The sequence below is a fragment of the Leptonychotes weddellii genome, chromosome 5 (genome assembly GCF_054177405.1).
Source record: "Leptonychotes weddellii isolate Sample4059 chromosome 5, ASM5417740v2, whole genome shotgun sequence".
NCBI classification, from domain to species: Eukaryota; Metazoa; Chordata; class Mammalia; order Carnivora; family Phocidae; genus Leptonychotes; species Leptonychotes weddellii.
Window position 1 is genome coordinate 51,992,857 of NC_138373.1, and position 17,582 is coordinate 52,010,438.

General features: G+C 34.8%; 1 protein-coding gene across 1 annotated transcript in view; it reads left to right on the plus strand.

The window, feature by feature from the left end:
* The window catches only part of MALRD1 (MAM and LDL receptor class A domain containing 1), a 259,630-nt gene extending 252,525 nt beyond the window's left edge, over positions 1–7,105 (plus strand). The window contains exon 17 of the mRNA XM_081818907.1: positions 6,986–7,105. Within this exon, the coding sequence (XP_081675033.1) occupies positions 6,986–7,013 (28 nt within the window). The 3' untranslated portion in view covers positions 7,014–7,105. The remainder of the gene's footprint in view (positions 1–6,985) is intronic.
* Positions 7,106–17,582: the final 10,477 nt, after the last annotated feature.

The following is a 17,582-nucleotide window of genomic DNA, read 5'->3' on the forward strand; positions in this document are numbered from 1 at the left end:
CCAGTTTCATGGAAATTAATTTGTCACAAACTAAGTTGATGGAAAGACAGGATGCATAGTATTAATTTCTAAAAGTCTCCTGAAAGAAGTTGAGAATGATGCCATAAATAATGTCTATCGAATGTCAGCTGAGTGGATAATGTTGTTTAGTGTCAGCTATTTACAGTAAGGAGGTTTGCATTTTTGTCTTCTCTAGTGCTGGCAAGAAAGCTCTCTGGACTGTAGCTAGTCTCAGCTAAGCAAACAGAGTTTTGCGTTCTTGGCAATGTCCTCTGGTACTTAAATAAACTTTAAAAATGGAAATACAGATGGTGACGTTTGAAATGCGTTTCTCTCACATGAGAAAACTCTAACATGGGGGAGAAGATGCAATGGGAGGATTAAGAGGCAAAGGGACCAAAGGAAGGAAATCAATGCAGAAAAATGTAGAAAAAATTCATTAATCAAACATTTTAAAATAGTATTTTTGATGTAAATGATACTTTTCAAATAGTGAAATAACTAATCACCACCAGCATAAACAAATGTTTGGAATTAGTGTTCCTTTCAACATAGGTGTGAAAAATGACTTGAGGTTTTTTTCATATTATAATATGGTATTTTCGTCATTCAAATTCTAATTACTTTAAAACCGTGAACTGCAGAAGTAACCATATGTATATTATAATAAACTTTTAGAAGGCATTACAGCAGTGTATCGGGCAAAAAGTAGAAACCCCAACATCTAAATCCCACTCTGTATTATTATGGTTTCTGTCCACCTAAATATGGTTTCCCTTTCACCAACACAGGTACACACACAAGCACACATTTGTTTCTTACAGAAATATGAATTATACTTTACACATTCACTTTGCACCTTGTTTATGTTTTTTTTTTCTTTTCTCTTTGTAAAATATTGTGCTGTTGTTCCATGTCGGTACGTATGGCTCTAGATCCATCACTTGCCAGCTGTGTAGTGTTGAGCAAATTTCTCAATCTAATGTGTCCAGCTCCTTGTCTGGCAAACTGGAGAAGATAATAGCACCTACTTCATAGGGTAGTTGTGAGACTCGAAGGGGTTAACATATGTGAGACACTCGGTACTGTATGTGACATACAGAAGATACTATAGGAAAGCTTAGCCATCGGAATATTATATCATCCCTTTTTATGCTGTGTAGTCTACAATATTTAATGTAGGGTCCGTCATTTAAATAACCTCCTATTAATAGCTGTTTAGTTTCTTTCTTAAATATTTGCTTTCACAAATAATCTTGCAACATCCATCCTTTGACTTGTACTTGCACAATTCTTTAAGCACAACATATCTTACTGAAACACAAAATAACAATGTAAATTATCTCTAGTTGCATTTAGTATCAAATTCATTTCCAATGGAATTTTGTATCCAGGTCATCTGTCACATAGGTATTCTTTTTTGGATTTAAGGTTAAACGAGGGTGGCTTTAGAATGCAGTTTTAGAGTAAATATAAAGCACTATGGAAAGATGTTGGCTTTATGTCAAACCCCTGTCATTCCCAAGTGTGAGAATTCAAGGTCTCTGTCACTCAAAGAGGTAAGGACAGAACCAAAGCCCATCTCTTACTGGGCATTGTGAATATAAGAACTTCATGGTATCAAAAAGGAGGCCTATCACCAGAGCCTTTGGGTTTTCTCTTGGGATCTAAGGTGCCTTGAGAAAGGACCTTCAGTTTTCCCCTGTGATCCTAGAGAAGAGAGACTTAAAAAAAAAAAAGGTCATTTGGGTTGTTGGAAGTTTATAATTATCCACAAGCATAAACACTACTAGGTGAACGAACCATGGTTTTCCATTACTTGAGGACCACCACCATATTTGAGGGCTGAAGAAGCAAATCATGAGCCAAAATAGGGAAATTATTCCTCACCTAAGGAGGCTTGGTTATTATATTACTTTGATATATCAATCTTTCTTTGAAAAATAGATTGAGCTATGTAATATAAATTCCAAAGGGCAGGAAAGAGGTTACAAAGAAAAAAAAAATCAATTCATCAAGGCTAAAAGAAAGAAATAGGAAACAGTATCAAATTAATGCATATATAATTATATATATATAGATAAATTTATTATATATAAATTATATATTATATATTTCATAGATATGTACGTTAGTGAAGGTAGGCAGAAAAATATCAAAGCTTGGGTTAATTTATAGATTTTTGAATACAATTTATCAACAGCTACCCTATCCCACTACATTCCACATTCTTAAATTCATTTGCCAATAAGACACAAAAGTTCATTTGGGTGTCTCATGGGCATTACAGATTTAACATGTCCAAAAAGGCCTGTTGCCTGGGCAGGGCATATTCTTCTCTTTCTCTCAGATTTGCACACACTGTTCCCTCTACTTAGAATTTTATTTTTCTACCTTACTTGCCCAAAAGATGCCTTTTAATCCTTTAGATCCAATATACATGGCAATTTTTCTGGGAAGCCTCTCCCAGACCAACCAGAGAGAATGCCTCACTCCTTCCTGGCTCCTCTATTGCTTCCCTCATTCTGTTATTTTACAAGTACTGGTTTTACTAAACTACCTATTGAAACCTGTCCTATCCTATGAAGAAATATATTTCCAATTAAAACTTTATTCTTTATGACTATCAAAATTTATTTTCAATTTTTACTAGTTTTTTTCATAAGGATAACTGTTGGACAATTATAGTCAATGAAAATTAAAAAAAAACTATGTTCATATTTTTGGTGCAGAAAAGATTGAAAACATAATCAAAGGCTTTGAAGTATAAACTGTTTTAAATTAGGATAAATATTTGCTAGAAAGGGGTCAAAATATCAGTTTAAGGAGGAAAATGGTCAACTGGAATTTCTAACTGTTAAAGACAGAGTATGTGGGCAACATTTTGAAGACCATTGTCCTAGAAAATAAGAGTCATATTTGCCACACCTTTTCATGGCTAGGACCGAAACACACACTTGACAATGTAAGAGCTATTTGAATAATACACTGAATGAAGTATAAATGAATGAATACAAATGTAAAGTCCTGAAATTTCAAGGAAAAGTATCTGTACTTTTAAAGATACTTTTAAACACTCTCCTTCTCCCCATCAAAAACAAAACAAAACAAAAACAAAGAAACATGAAGCAAAAAAGAAAGAACTCCAAGACCCTGACTCCAAACTGAATTAAATATTAATTCAGTTAAATTTAGGGACATGGAGGGTGGGGAGTAAAACTTAATTGAGATTTTAAAGTCTAAGTACAGTTGGATAACAAAACAATAAGAATTAAATAAGAATTGATTGAAGCCAGGAAGGAAATGAAATAGAAAAGAAAGACTAAATTAAAACCATTCTCCCAAGAGAGGATAGATTCAAATTAAATCTTTTAAAGAATTCTGAACAAAGTTCGGAAAATAACCAAGGGAACAAAAAGGAGATATAGTACATAATTCAAAGAGAAAGTAGTTGAAGTGGAAGATAAAGAACATGTATATAACTGGAGTCCCTAAACAGGAAAATAAAACAATGGAATGGAACTAATATTTAAAACTCTAATCCAAGAAAACTTTGAGAAATGAAAGAAGAATGAATTTACATGATGAAAGGGCCAGAAATTACCTGGGAAATTTGACACAAAGCCAGAAACTCAAGACATATCCTAATAAAAATATGGGACTTCAAAATGAAGAAAAATATACTCCTTCAAGAATGGGAGGGACAGGTGTTTTGCCTAATATTATCTATCTACACACACACACACACACATATATATATAAAGACTCTCCTCATGTGTCTCCTCATGGCCTCTAGGGAAAAAGACCAAATAATTAGTCTAGTATTAGACTTCTAAAAGCAAAGAAACAAAGAAACCCATTGTGATTGTCTCCAGAGTTGCAAAAAAAGTCTTTGACAAAATTCAGTTATCATTCCTGATTTTTTTTTAAAAGGCAATAAGGAAAATATGAATTGGTATCCAACTGATATAAATCCTTATTAAACTCAGCATCTTATTGATAGAGAATTATGAGAGACATTACCATTAAGATTGGGAACAAAGGCACACATGACCCCTGTCTTCACTGATATTTAATATCAAATGAGAGGTAGTAGGCAATACAGTTTGACCAAAAATAAAAAAAAAAGCATAAGAATTAATAAAGGGGCCTGGGTGGCTCAGTCAGTTAAGCATCTGACTCGATTTCGGTTCAGGTCGTGATCTCAGAGTCACAGAATCAAGCCCCACATCGGGCTCCAAGCTCAGGGTGGAGTCTGCTTGAGATTCTCTGTCTCAAAAAAAAAAATAAAGAAGTTAAATTATCATGATAGTATCTCAGGAGAACCCTAGGAAATTAATCATAAAAAGTTATTAAAAATTAAAAACAATTCAGTAAGGTTGGGGGAGATAAAATTAGCATTCAGAGACGACTGTGTATGTACACAAACAAAACTAGAGGGGCAAAGGAAAAGAAAACGTATTCACAATAAAAACAAAAAAGATAAAGTATTTAGGAATAAATTTAATAAAATAAAACCACACCTCTATGATAAAAACAATCCCCAAAGACTTGAACAAGTAGAAACATATTTTTTCTTCTGAAGAGCTGGCTCAAAATAGAAAGGATCTTAGTTCTTCCTACGTTAATCTATGTATTTAATGCAATTCCAACAAAAATACCCACAAGCTTTCTGTGGGGTTAAACAATTAGATATTAAAGTTCATATGGAAAATGAACATGGGACTGGCTGGTTAAACACGGAAAAACATAAGCTATTAGGGGTGAGGAGCCCGACTAGTATAAATGGAATAAAGCTCTTATTGTTAAAGCAATGTGGTACAGACACTTGAAAGACATTTCAGGTGAATGAAATAGAACATCTAGAAATATATTCAAGTGCATATGAAAATTTAGTAAATGATAAAAATGGCATCTCAAATCACTGGACAGGATGAACTTTTTAACAAGAAATGTCAGTGCAACTAGTTAGCTATTTGGAAAAAGATAAAATTAGAACCATGCATCACACCATACACATATAAAAATAATCTTCAGGTGGAGCAGAATGCAAGGTGAAACCATACACATACTAGAGAAATACATGGTAAATTTCTCTATACTCTGGATGTAAGAAAATGCTTTTTTCAATGAGTCAAGCCCAAATGCAATCAAAGACAACACCGATAAATTTACATAAAAATTTGATTTAAAATAATATTTTGCATGATACAAAAATACCATAAGCAATATCAGAAGGCAAATGGCAACCTGAAAGGAAATGCTTATATCATAAATCTCAGAAGAAGGAAATATCCCTAATACTTAAAGAACTATTTCAAGATATGGGAAAAGACCAAACATCATATTAAAAAAACTGATAATTATTATATAAAATGATGATCAAACATATCAAAAAAATTCAACTTCATAACAGAAAGGCAAATTTAAATGATACTAACATGCTTTTTCTCACCTCTCTGATGAGCAACATATTCTATTAGTAAGGATGTGAAGAAACAAGCATTTTGCTAGTGGAAATGGAAATTGGTATAATTTCTATGGAGGTGATTTTGGCAATATCTAAAAAAAACTATATATCCATATACTTTTTACCTAGCAGTTCCACTTCTAGAATTTATACTGGTGGTACAACTCCAATACTATAAGAATAAAGAGTAACAAAGTTACTCACTGTAGCATTCTTATAATTTCAAAATATTGGAAGCAACCTAAATGTCTACATATAAGAGAGTGGTTGAATAAACTATGGCATATCCACACAGTGGGGTATACCTGGAATATGGAACAGTTAAGGAGTGTAGAAAGGTGTTGTGGGGGGCAGCATAAAGGAAAATGAAGAAATACAGAAGAGTTACTGGAACTATCCTGTAGTTCTTTCATTTGACTCAAATGTTACAAATCTGGAGAGTAGGGGCACCTGGGTGGCTCAGATGGTTAAATGTCTGCCTTGGGCTTAGGTCATGATCTCCAGGTCCTGGGATGGAGCCCCACCTCAGACTCCCGGCTCAGCAGGGAGTCTGCTTCTCCCTCTGCCTCTCCCAGCTGCTCATGTTCGTGCTCTCTCTCTCTCTCTCAAATGAGTAAATAAAAATCTTAAGAAAAAGTCTGGATGTTATTGTTGATAATAACATGTCAGAACCTCTTAAGTGTTTGACATGTCTTTGGCCTTCACATAAACCTATAAGGCAGATGATTATGTACTAATTTAGCAGTTAATGAAATGACATTTAGTGGAATGAACTTAAGTAATTTTCCCAGACACAAAAAGCAAGAAAATGGTGGATTTCAGGGTGCCTAGATGGCTCAGTTGGTTAAGCGTCTGCCTTCAGCTCAGGTCACGATCCCAGATGGAGCCCTGTGTTGGGCTCCCTGATTGGTGGGGAGTCTGCATCTCCCTCTCCCTCTGCCACTCCGTCTGCTTGTGCTTTCTCTCTCAAATAAATAAATAAAATCTTAAAAAAAAAAAAAAGAAAGAAAATGGTAGAATTCAGATTCTTTTGCCCAAGGTCTATACTCCTAGGTTATCAACCGCTGTGGCATGTTTCCTCTTTGGAGATTTGACTAGGTGGCTCATGATTCTATGATTGCAAGATTCTATGAGTAGAGATATGAATCAAATGCCTACAGAAAATCTAGACTAAGCTTTATTTGCACTTGGCTATTTGCTGCTTTTTTTAAACACACTATGCGCTTTTATTCCTGTGGGCATTCATGTCATTACTTTTTGCCCATTTTATACCTTCCCACCTAGACTACTTGAAAAAAAACTCTAGATTCATCTTTTATGTCCCAACCTGTGTAGAACCTCCTCTCTAGAACTCTCTCTGAACCCACATTCATGTGAGTCATAGCCTGTGTGCAATGTACAAAAAAAGACTGGAATATGAATCTAAAAACAGGTAAACCAGAGTTTAGGTATAAACTCCATCCACCACTTACTAATGCCATGACTTTGAATAAATGACTTTAACCTTTTTCTAAGGGGGAAGAGGAAAATGGATATTCACTAAGAAACTAACATCCTCTGCCACCATGGAGCTGTGAACTGAAAAGGGCTTATGTGTTGCTGAAATGTATAATTCATATGTGTTTTATTTACTTAAGAGCATTTTTTTAAATGTTGTATCTAAATGGAAAGCATTAGTAATCTGTTCGCCAGTTTCTTACTTAACATCATCAAAATCATCTCCATAGCAACCAACAATAGTTCTTTATGAGGTGGAATACAGAACAAATCATCAAAATTTAAGATCGTGGCCTCTGTTGTTATTTTTTCAAACACAGTATTCAAGCACTAAGGACTAACAAATATTCACAATAAACTTAAATGTTTTATAAATGAAAATCATTTCAAAATTTTAAAAAGTCAATTTAAAGAGGAGGGCATTTAGATATCTTTTATGCTATAAGCTTGAAAGGCCATGCGGGTGTCTGTTTTTCAAATCCAACACATGGAAGAAATGATTTTCTGGTTAAATATAAATTACCAAAATTGTCCCCAAGAAGAAGAGGTATTAAAATTGAGTAGATTGAATGACACAGTAGAAATTTGAAAAGCCAAAGATGTAGTCCTTCTCTGCCAAAAATTAAACGTGTCTATCTACTTAAAAAAAAAAAACAACTAAAAGCATTTCTCTTAAAACCAGGAATAAAAAAAATAATGGTCTGTTAGCAACTGGGATTATTCTATTTGCTCAAGACGTTTTAACCAAAGAAAGAAGCACAAAGAAGTAAGAGTTAAACATACTGAAGAAGAAGAAACACAAATATCATTGCAGATATTCACAGCCTATTATAATATATGCAGGCCTGCATTTAACAGTACATGTTGAAGACCCATATACAGAAAACTGCAGAGCTCACGTGAGGAATGCTCAAGGACCTGATTACGTAGCTAGGAAAAAGAAATGCATGAACTTACTTTCTAGAATTAGCAATATTCAATATTATACAAATGACAACCAAAGAACATTTTCAGTGTTCTAGATTTTTGTTGGTTTTTCAGGCCAGTGGATTTTAAAGGCCACCTGGAAACATAAATATAATATTTAAAAGCAAAATTAAGAATTGATATTTGTTGTAGTTGGTATTAAAGTATGCTATAAAGTCCTGGTAATATATAATGGGGAGCCAGGACAGAAATACACAAATAGGCTATTGCAAAAGCATAAAGATTCTACAAATAGATTAGTGTAGCTATGTGAAATCAGGATAAAATAGGCAGCATTTCAAGTTGATGAGAATGGATGGATTGGACTAGTAATAACTGGTATTAGAACAATTGGTTAGGCATTTATTTAGAATATAAATTATTATTGACATTTTACACAATGAATTAATTCCAGATTTAATAAAGGTATGGACAGGGTAAAATTATAAAAACTTTTAGAGAGAATATAGAATAAAAGACCAGTTTTAAATCCTGAAGTATGGAAGCCACTTATAAGTTTATTAGCAGCCATAAGACAAAAGATGAACAAATTTGAAAATGTGATCACATGGATAGTTCTCAAACAGAATTAAAACTGCAGTATGGTGAAAGACATCATATGTATGTATATACACACACATATGTGTATATATATATGATGTCTTTTCTTAATAACACGATAACAGGCCACAAGAAAGCTATACAGTATATACTACAGACAAGGATTAATTATTATATTAATTATCTATATATAGTGTTCCCTCAAAGCAATAAAAATTATGTAATAAACAACTAGACAAAGATTATTCACAGAAGAATGAATATAAATGCTCAACACACATCTGAAAAAAATTCAACATTCATTAATAGGTTAAGTGCAAAGTAAACCTTTGAAATCCCAGTTTTACCTATTAAAGTGACAAAAAAACTAGTAATATCCACTATTTGTGAGCATGTAGAAACACTGGCACTTTTATATATGGATTATATGAATATAATCTGTATATTTTAGGAAACTAAATATACAACAAAATATACAACATTTAGGAAAAGAAACTTCTAGGAAAGAAAGTGAAAATACCCATTCAGGATTTTAATATTCATACTGTTTAACTCAGCAACCTCTGTCCTAGGAATCTAGCCTACTGACATATTAACAAGAAATATGAAGGTAAACATGCTGAAATTGGTATTTTATAGTACCATTTTTTTTAAAAGATTTTATTTATTTGAGAGGGAGAGAGAGAGAGCGTGCACATGTGGGGGGAGGGGCAGAGGGAGAGGGACAAGCAGACTCCCCGCTGAGCAGGAAACCCAAAGCCTGGCTGGATCCCAGGACCCCTGAGCCAAAAGCAGATGCTTAACTGACTGTGCTACCCAGGCGCCCTTAAAGTACTGTTTTGAAAACAAATTTAAGTTCAAAACAGTGTAATGTGATCTTATAAAACCAGTTTTTAAAATGGAAAATATAAATCCTGACATAGAAAAGTATCTACATTGTTAGGTGAAAAATGCAAATTCCACAATAATATGCATATTAAAATTCTATGGGGGGGAGAAGATGTGTAAGTGTGAGTGTATATAAAAAATGAAAAACAAGTCTAGCAGTGTACACGTCAAATTGTTAGGAGTTGTAAGTGACCTCTCTAGAAGGAAACTGGCTTTGGGAGATAGGGCAATTTCATATTTTAGTTTGTCCATTTTTATTTTAACAAATACTGTTTCTGTAACTTAGAAATGCATTTTTTTAAAAAGGCCTTTAAAACAGTTACAGTATTGAAAAAATAATAACATTGCTTACAGTAAAAGGCAGAGCCAACTGGCTGCTTTTAACAGTGTCTCCAAGATAAATGTGCCTGTCCCTTGGATTTTTTTCCCTTGTTGTCAGAAAGTATTACACACTTTCTGCCTTGTGCAGAGCCAAACAAGCCAGACAGACTAGGAATGTGATTGAAGATGAAGCAAATAACCTCTCTCACTAAACCTCCCTCCCTGCCTCACTCCCAAAGCTGGATCCTTCTCCAGTCACATATGCCAAAAGAGTCATGAAAATGAAAAGCACAGTAATACCTAATTTTCCTTCTCTGCCCCTTTCCCAGAAAGAAAGTGTTGTGATGTGTTTGTACACTTAACCGTAAAATTGTGTTTAGACTTTTCATGCCAGGCATAAGTTTTCACAGCTGAAAACTGCATTGCTTTGACAATTTGATGTAAGTGTCTCTTGAATGACCTGTTGACTCATCCAGGAAGGGCATTTCTGCAAGGAAGGACATGGCCCAGATTTCGTTTACTGGTCACTGGTGACAGGGATTTGTGATCCAGATATTTTCCAAAGTCTCTGGTATGACCTGACTGTTAAGTAGATATTTCTTTCCTCCTGGAAGAAAAGTGGTGGGTTATTTCTGGGGCAGTATCTAATGCCAAAGGACTTGCTTTAAAAGAGAGAACAAGAGATAGCTGTCTATATTATAAGGATTAGGAACTTGAAAAACCTCTCTACTTCACTGATCTTAAAAGAGCTGCATAGGAAAATGTTTCCTCTTAATCTACACAATTTTCATCAATTTTCCTAGCATGTGCACAGCTGAGCTTTAATGGGATAGCAGTTGATTGGAGATGACATCTTTTCTTTCTTTGCCGTGTGTGCTGTGTGCATGTGTCCAACGTACTCTTGAAGGGGAGGGGAGAGGCACAGCCCAGGGGAGGCGCTCAGAGACCTGAGCCTTGAAGAATGCTGACACAAAGTCATTCCTCAGAATGAATTTCACAGTTTCCCAAACCAGGCTCCCTAGTGGCACGGGAACTGCAGGCCATCCAGCTCTGCCCTGATCCTACATAGCTTTTCTTCCTGCTCAGCCAGCATGAGTTTAACTATGTCAGAGTAGAATCTTTTGTGCTGTTGCTAGGTGGCTGATCTCTGCCTTACAGAAGCAAGATCTAGCAAATGAGGTAGAACGTTTTGAACCTATCCCTCTTACTAGCGAAATGTTGACGGATCTAAGTAGTTCAATGCATTTTAATTTTGAAACCCCCGTGGGACTTTTCTTATCCTCTGAAAGCCCTAGTTTATGTTTGCCATTGCCTTAATCTGCTGTCCATCCATACCTCTGAGATGTAGGGCAGCTCTTAGTTTTCTTCATAGACATAGTTTATTTTCTTTATTTTCACTAGGAGGAAGAAGGAGGTAATGGAAATTATTTATGTCTTCAAGTTTAATATTAAATTATGACCATTCATGATCAGTGGCTAGATTTTATGTAATCTATAAATCTCTAGATCCATATTATCCTTCTGTTTACTATGTACATAAAAATAAAGAATTGTGAGAGACGTACATGCAAAAACTGGAAAATGTAACACAATACAGAAAAATAATTTTCTAGAAATTACAGTGATAGTGTTGATAGAACTTCTACTTGCCTTTTCATTCTCTATGTGTGGGGCAATAACTGAACATACAAATGCATTGTAGCAAATGTCACAGGGGCAGCAAGAAAAAGATAAAAGGAGAGAACATGCATTTTGGTACTGAACAAAGAGAAATGCATTCCCTTTTGAATTTACTGCTTGAGGATCCAGAGTAAAACATATACGATCACTTTACAGCAAATCTTTTCATTTTAGTGTCATTACCATCTAACAGTGTTGAGGACTAAAGGGGCATGCTTTCTGAATATATACAGAGAACTCTAATTTTGGAATAAAGATCTTCTAATAATTGCATTTTTTACCTTGTATATGTGCTGCTGAAGAGAGCACTGCATTTTTTACTTTGTAGATAACATTGAAAAACACTATTTTCTTGTTAGAGTATCAGAATAAAAATGTGTTTAGTTTGAAAAAAAGACTTCAATATAGGAAATGAGGCTTTACATATATTATTCTTTTCCATTTTGTTGGAATTAAAAGTGATATTATAAGAAATTTCTCTGTAACAAGGTAAATTATAATGCATTGTATTTTCCTATTGGTTACATGTGCATTTTATGATGCTGAGGGAATAAAAGCTATGAAAATAAAAAGATACACGTTGATAAATGGTATATGTTATTTTTATAATATATTGTTCACTAGGATAAATCACCCTAGTGCACACATATATATCCATATTGACAAGTATTTTGCCAAGTTTCTTTGTTTTTTATGGTAAAACATCACAATATATAAAACTTAATCATTGAAAATCAAGTTTAATGAAATACTGTGCGGTATAAGGAAAGGAAGACTAGACTTAGAAGTTCTGCCTTGACTATATTTAATACTTATATAGTAGAGTTAGTCAGGGACCCACAGGAAGGATAATTCACCCCAGATGGACAACATAACAGAACTTTCAAGAATACTTAAGGATGGTATCGCAATATTAAATTAGTGACGAGGGATGTTGAGACTCTAAGAGACTAGCAGCAGTAGAAAGCCTAAATTGGAGGGACAAGGGGTAGATCATGGATAACCATTTCCCAGTGAGAGCTGTGTGTGTGTTTGGGGAGGGGGAGTAGGTTCAAGCTGGAAGGGTAGTTGGGGAAGGCTGCAGCAACTGCCCAGGCAGAGAAGCTGGAGGAAACAGACAAAACATACTCAAATTTTCTCTCTTCCTACTGTCCAAGCTCCAGCTTCTGTCTTCCATTGGCTAAACCCAACAGAAAGCCGACAAAGGAACAGAGATAAGGATGCAGTCCTTAGCATTTTTCTCTCAGGCCACAGATTAGGGCATCGAAAGGGGTCTCAGTCAGCCCATTGACCTTGGCAATTCTCTGAACCTCTCTCTCTCTTAGTATGCGTATCAATTAGAAAGCCCATTCAGCTTCTAGTAAAAGATACCTGGCTATAGTGAAATTAAAACCTAAAGTTAAATTATTTTTCTTATAAAAATCTAGAGATACATTATTTCACTTGTTCAAGAATGCCCAAACCAAATCTGTGCTTTTTTCCTGAGTTTGCAGTCTGGGCTGGTACTCCATCATAACTCCTTCCTAGACAACTCAAAACAAACAAACAAACAAACAAAAAACACAACAAACAAACAAAACCAGAAAGGAAAAGGAGCTTAACCAGAATCTCACAAAACTATCTCTGCACATATCTCTTTTTCCTAAGAAATGTACTGTGATGAGTTATTTAGCGGAAGTTTGGAATAAGAGGTAAAGATCAATAAGAATATCAAGTTAAAAGACTCATTTTTAGACAGCTTGTGCAACATTGAGGCTATTAGAAGTGTTGAGGGAAGACTTTTGAGGGAGTTGATTTATGAAAATTTCTTGGCCATGCTGAGTCCCACCCTGTTCTTCAAGGAACAGCACAGTGAGATTGGCTTCAAAGAGAATTCTCAGAGAGCACTGCTATAGTTCCTATAGTTGTAAGAGCTCACAGGACTAGAATTTGTCATGCATGTGAGACATCTGGAGATGCGTGGCGGTGGTGGCTCTTGCCCTACAGTGGGCAGGGGACAGTGGAACAGTAGCTGGGGCCTTGCCTCTCCTAGAAGTAGGTCAAAGTACACAAATCCTGGAGACAATATTATACTCAATTAGTAATGTCACCCTGGTAGTTTTAAACAAACGAACAAACAAAAAATGTTTCACCAGAGTGGTTTTGCCAGAAGTTGAGGGGACCCCAAAGTAAAAGGACAAAACAGCCTTCTGAAAAATCCAAAGATTCTTTACACACTTGCTAGGCCCAGAGAACTGGAAGCGCAACTCAAGGAAGGATGTTCTTTATCTGCTTCCCAGATTCCAGTGACAGAGGGACCAGAAGCAGTGGGAGAGGAGGGGCTGAGGGAGAAAGAAAATGCCAAGTCAAGTGTTCCGGAAACGTGGCAACCATTCTAAAGTTGGTCCCTCCTAAGAGAAGGGAAGAAACACAGCCTTAAGTTTGGGGTTTTGATTATTACATAAGATTGAGCACTTAAATTACCAAAATGATGCTTTTATCACTTACAGTGACCATCACCTTACTCATTTACTTAAACTGAGCAGGACACTCATGAGGCCTATTAGAATTTTTATTTATATATGTAGTAGATTTAAAGACCATAGAAGACAAAATGGGTTTTATTTTTATTATATCCCAAAAGCCATGCTTATGCAATGTACAGGTTTAATAATTTTTCAGCTGGGCATTTTTCAGGGTTCTTCTGGTGAGGAAGAAGGAGAGAATGGATATGGCTAGGTGCTGAGAAGTCTCTTCCATAGAACTCATCTACAGTTTGAGTGGGACGAACTAGCCTGGGGTCCTCAAATATCACCGCACAGCTATAAAAAATAATAGGCCATAAAAAAGTAAGCTGTAAAAACTTGGTAAGAAGGGTTTGATTCCAGAGATTTATCTGGCTAAAGCCAAATAAAACGGACTATAGAAAGGACAAATTGGCTGGACATCTGACTCCTGTAGAAGAATTGGTACTAGATGTACTTCCAATTTGGTGGAAGAACATATAAAACGGTATGCAAGCAAGATTCTGCACCCATGAAATCAGGATGGAAAAAACTGCAATTGTGGTGTTGATCTGTACCTTTTGTGAAGGAGAATGCCTGTCTCATAGCAAGAACACAGATTGCACTGCAACTAGTACTTGGCCCAAGCTACTGATGGGAGTAAGAACTGCATATTTGAGCTCTGTAGTACCATGCCAGCCCTGAAGCCTTGAAACACTAAGACTTGGACAATGGAGAACAACCTAAGAAAAGTAACCTAAAACCATTCCATGGGGGGAATCATGAGAGAGAATGCCAATTCAGGATGAGTTCACAAAATAAAGCTCCAAGGCAATAAGAAACTCTAATGATAAAAAAGACAGTAAGCAAAATCAACAGGAAGTATAATCCTACTGAAATAAAAATTTTAAAAAGCAATTTAAAATATGTTTAAAATAGGTATGTTAAAGATCCTCAAAAATCTAAAGGAAGAAATACAATCCATAAAATGTAAAAGAATTTTTTTAAGTAATTAGGCAGTTATAATTTTTTAAAAAATTGGACTAAGAAGTAATTGTGGAAATTTAAAATAGAATCTAAGTTGAACACAATTGAAGAGAGAATTAATAAATCAGAAGATATTTTAAAAATGATTCAGAATATAACAGAAAGACAAAAAGATTTAAAAATATGAAAGAATATTTAAAATATATAGACATATAAAGGGCAGATTAATGAGCTTCAATATATGCCACTATGATTTCTAAAAACATAGAAAAATAGAATATTAGAAAAGCCATGTTGAAAAAATAAAGTGACTGAGAATATTTCTGATTTGAATAAAATAATGAATTTAAATTTAGCACATAAAATACTACACACACGTACATACAGAACAAAACAAAAAACTAAAATCCACACCTTAATGTAGCATAGGAAAGTTGCACAATATCAGGAGAAAGGGAATATTTTTAAAGCAAAAGAAAATATACACAGTACTTTTGAAGTTTTATTAATTCAACTGACCATGGAACTCTCTCAGGAATGTAGACACCAGATGGTAACAGAGGGAAAATGCTAAAGGAACATAATTGTCAAATTAGAATTTCATGCCCTGCCAAACTGAAATAAAAATATTCTCCATCATAGAGATCAGGAATATTTACTATACATAGACTTTCCAATAAAAAAAATAATTCCTTGGTAAATACTTAAGCAAAATGAAATGTTTATCCCAAAGTGAAAGTGAGGATGCACAAAACAGTGATGATTAAAAAATTGGTAAGCTCTTCCATATATTTATGAACTATTAACTCTAAAAATAATACCCGTTTTTTAAATTTGTTTTAAAAACTCAGAACTAACATCTGGAAAGGAATAGCATTGAAAAGAGGAAAGAGTTCAGAGGGTAGTTTTATGTGCTAAATTCCTTTTCTCATTTCAGAAGTTAGACATTCCAAAATTAGGATTTGTTTGAGAAATATTATATTTATACAATATTTATAAATATAAATATTTTTACTGCAGTAAAATACATATAACATTAAATGTACATTTTACAGCTTTTAAGTATAAAATAGTATCAAGTATATTCACACTGTTGTGTAACCATCACCACCATCCATTTCCAGAATACTTTTTATCTTATATAACTGAAACCCTACCCATTAAATAATAACTCCCCACCCTATGCCCAGCCCTTGGCAACCACTTTCTACTTTCTGTCTGCTATAAATTTGACTACTCTAAACTTATATAAGTGGAATTATGCAGTATTTGTACTTCTGTGACTGTCTTATTTTACTTAGTATAAAAATGCATCAAGGTTCATCCATGTTATAGTATGCATCCAAATTCCCATCCTTTTTGAGGCTAAATAATACTCCACTATATGGATATACCTACCATAATTTTGTTTATCCATTCATCCATCAGTGGGCAGAGAGTATTATGCTAAATAAAATAAGCAATCAGAAAAAGACAAATTCATATGTGGAATTTAAGAAACAAAACAAATAAGCAAAGCAGGGGAAAAAAGAGAGAGAGAGAGGAAAACAATGAAATAGACTCAACTATAGGGAACAAACTGACAGTTACCAGAGGGGAAGTGAGTGGGGGGGATGGAGGAAATAGGTGATGGGGATTAAGGAGTGCACTTGTCCTGATAAGCACTGGGTGTTGTATGGAAGTGCTGAATCACTATATTGTATACTTGAAACTAATATTACATAGTATGTTAACTAACTGGAATTTAAATAAAAACTTAAAAAAAAATGTCAAGGGGGCGCGCCTGGGTGGCTCAGTTGGTTAAGCGACTGCCTTCGGCTCAGGTCATGATCCCGGAGTCCCTGGATGGAGTCTCACGTCTGCCTCCCTGCTCAGCGGGGAGTCTGCTTCTCCCTATGACCCTCTCTCCTCTCATGCTCTCTCCCACTCGCTCTCTCAAATAAATAAATAAAATCTTAAAAAAAAAAATGTCAAGGTGGACTCTGTAAGTGGAAATGGAAAACCACAAGTAAGAGTAAGAAAAATAGCAAAAAAAAAAGTATATCTGTAAAAATTAGTCAAGAAAAGCACATAATGAAAGGATGTAAAATATAAAAAAAAGAAAATTGAAGAAAATATATGTTAACTTAATAAATAATTACAAAGGAAGCTCCCATATCGGATGATTTTTTGAGATGAAGTTTACTTACTAAATCATAGAACATAAATACTTTGTACCAATTATTTCAGAAATATGAAAGGAAGTGGAAAAACCATCCTACTCATTTTATGAGACAGGATAATGTTGATACCAACAGCGGATAAGGACAGAACAAAGAAAGTACAGACCAATTTTACTTATAAACACAAAGGCAAAAATCAAAAGTGAAATATTTGCAAACAATTCATCAGTTGTTATCAGATAAAGTAACTTAGTCATAGAGAGGTTCATAGCTTGCCACTTCATGAGTGACAAAACTGGATATTGGGCCTACCTGGTTCCAGAATCGCAGTCAAAGGGGAGTCATTGATGTCTTATAACTACATTAATCAAATTGTCAAAATTCCATTTTAGGAAGGTTAGTGTCCCATGCCCTTTACAGAAATAACAAATGAATCAACACATATACCAGCCACTTGATGGGATGGGCACCTGGGGCTAAGTCAGGGTACTGGTATGCCTGGATAGATGCAATCTCCAAAACAAGTTTAAGATCACTTTCCCAGAAAGGAACCACTTGGGACTAAAA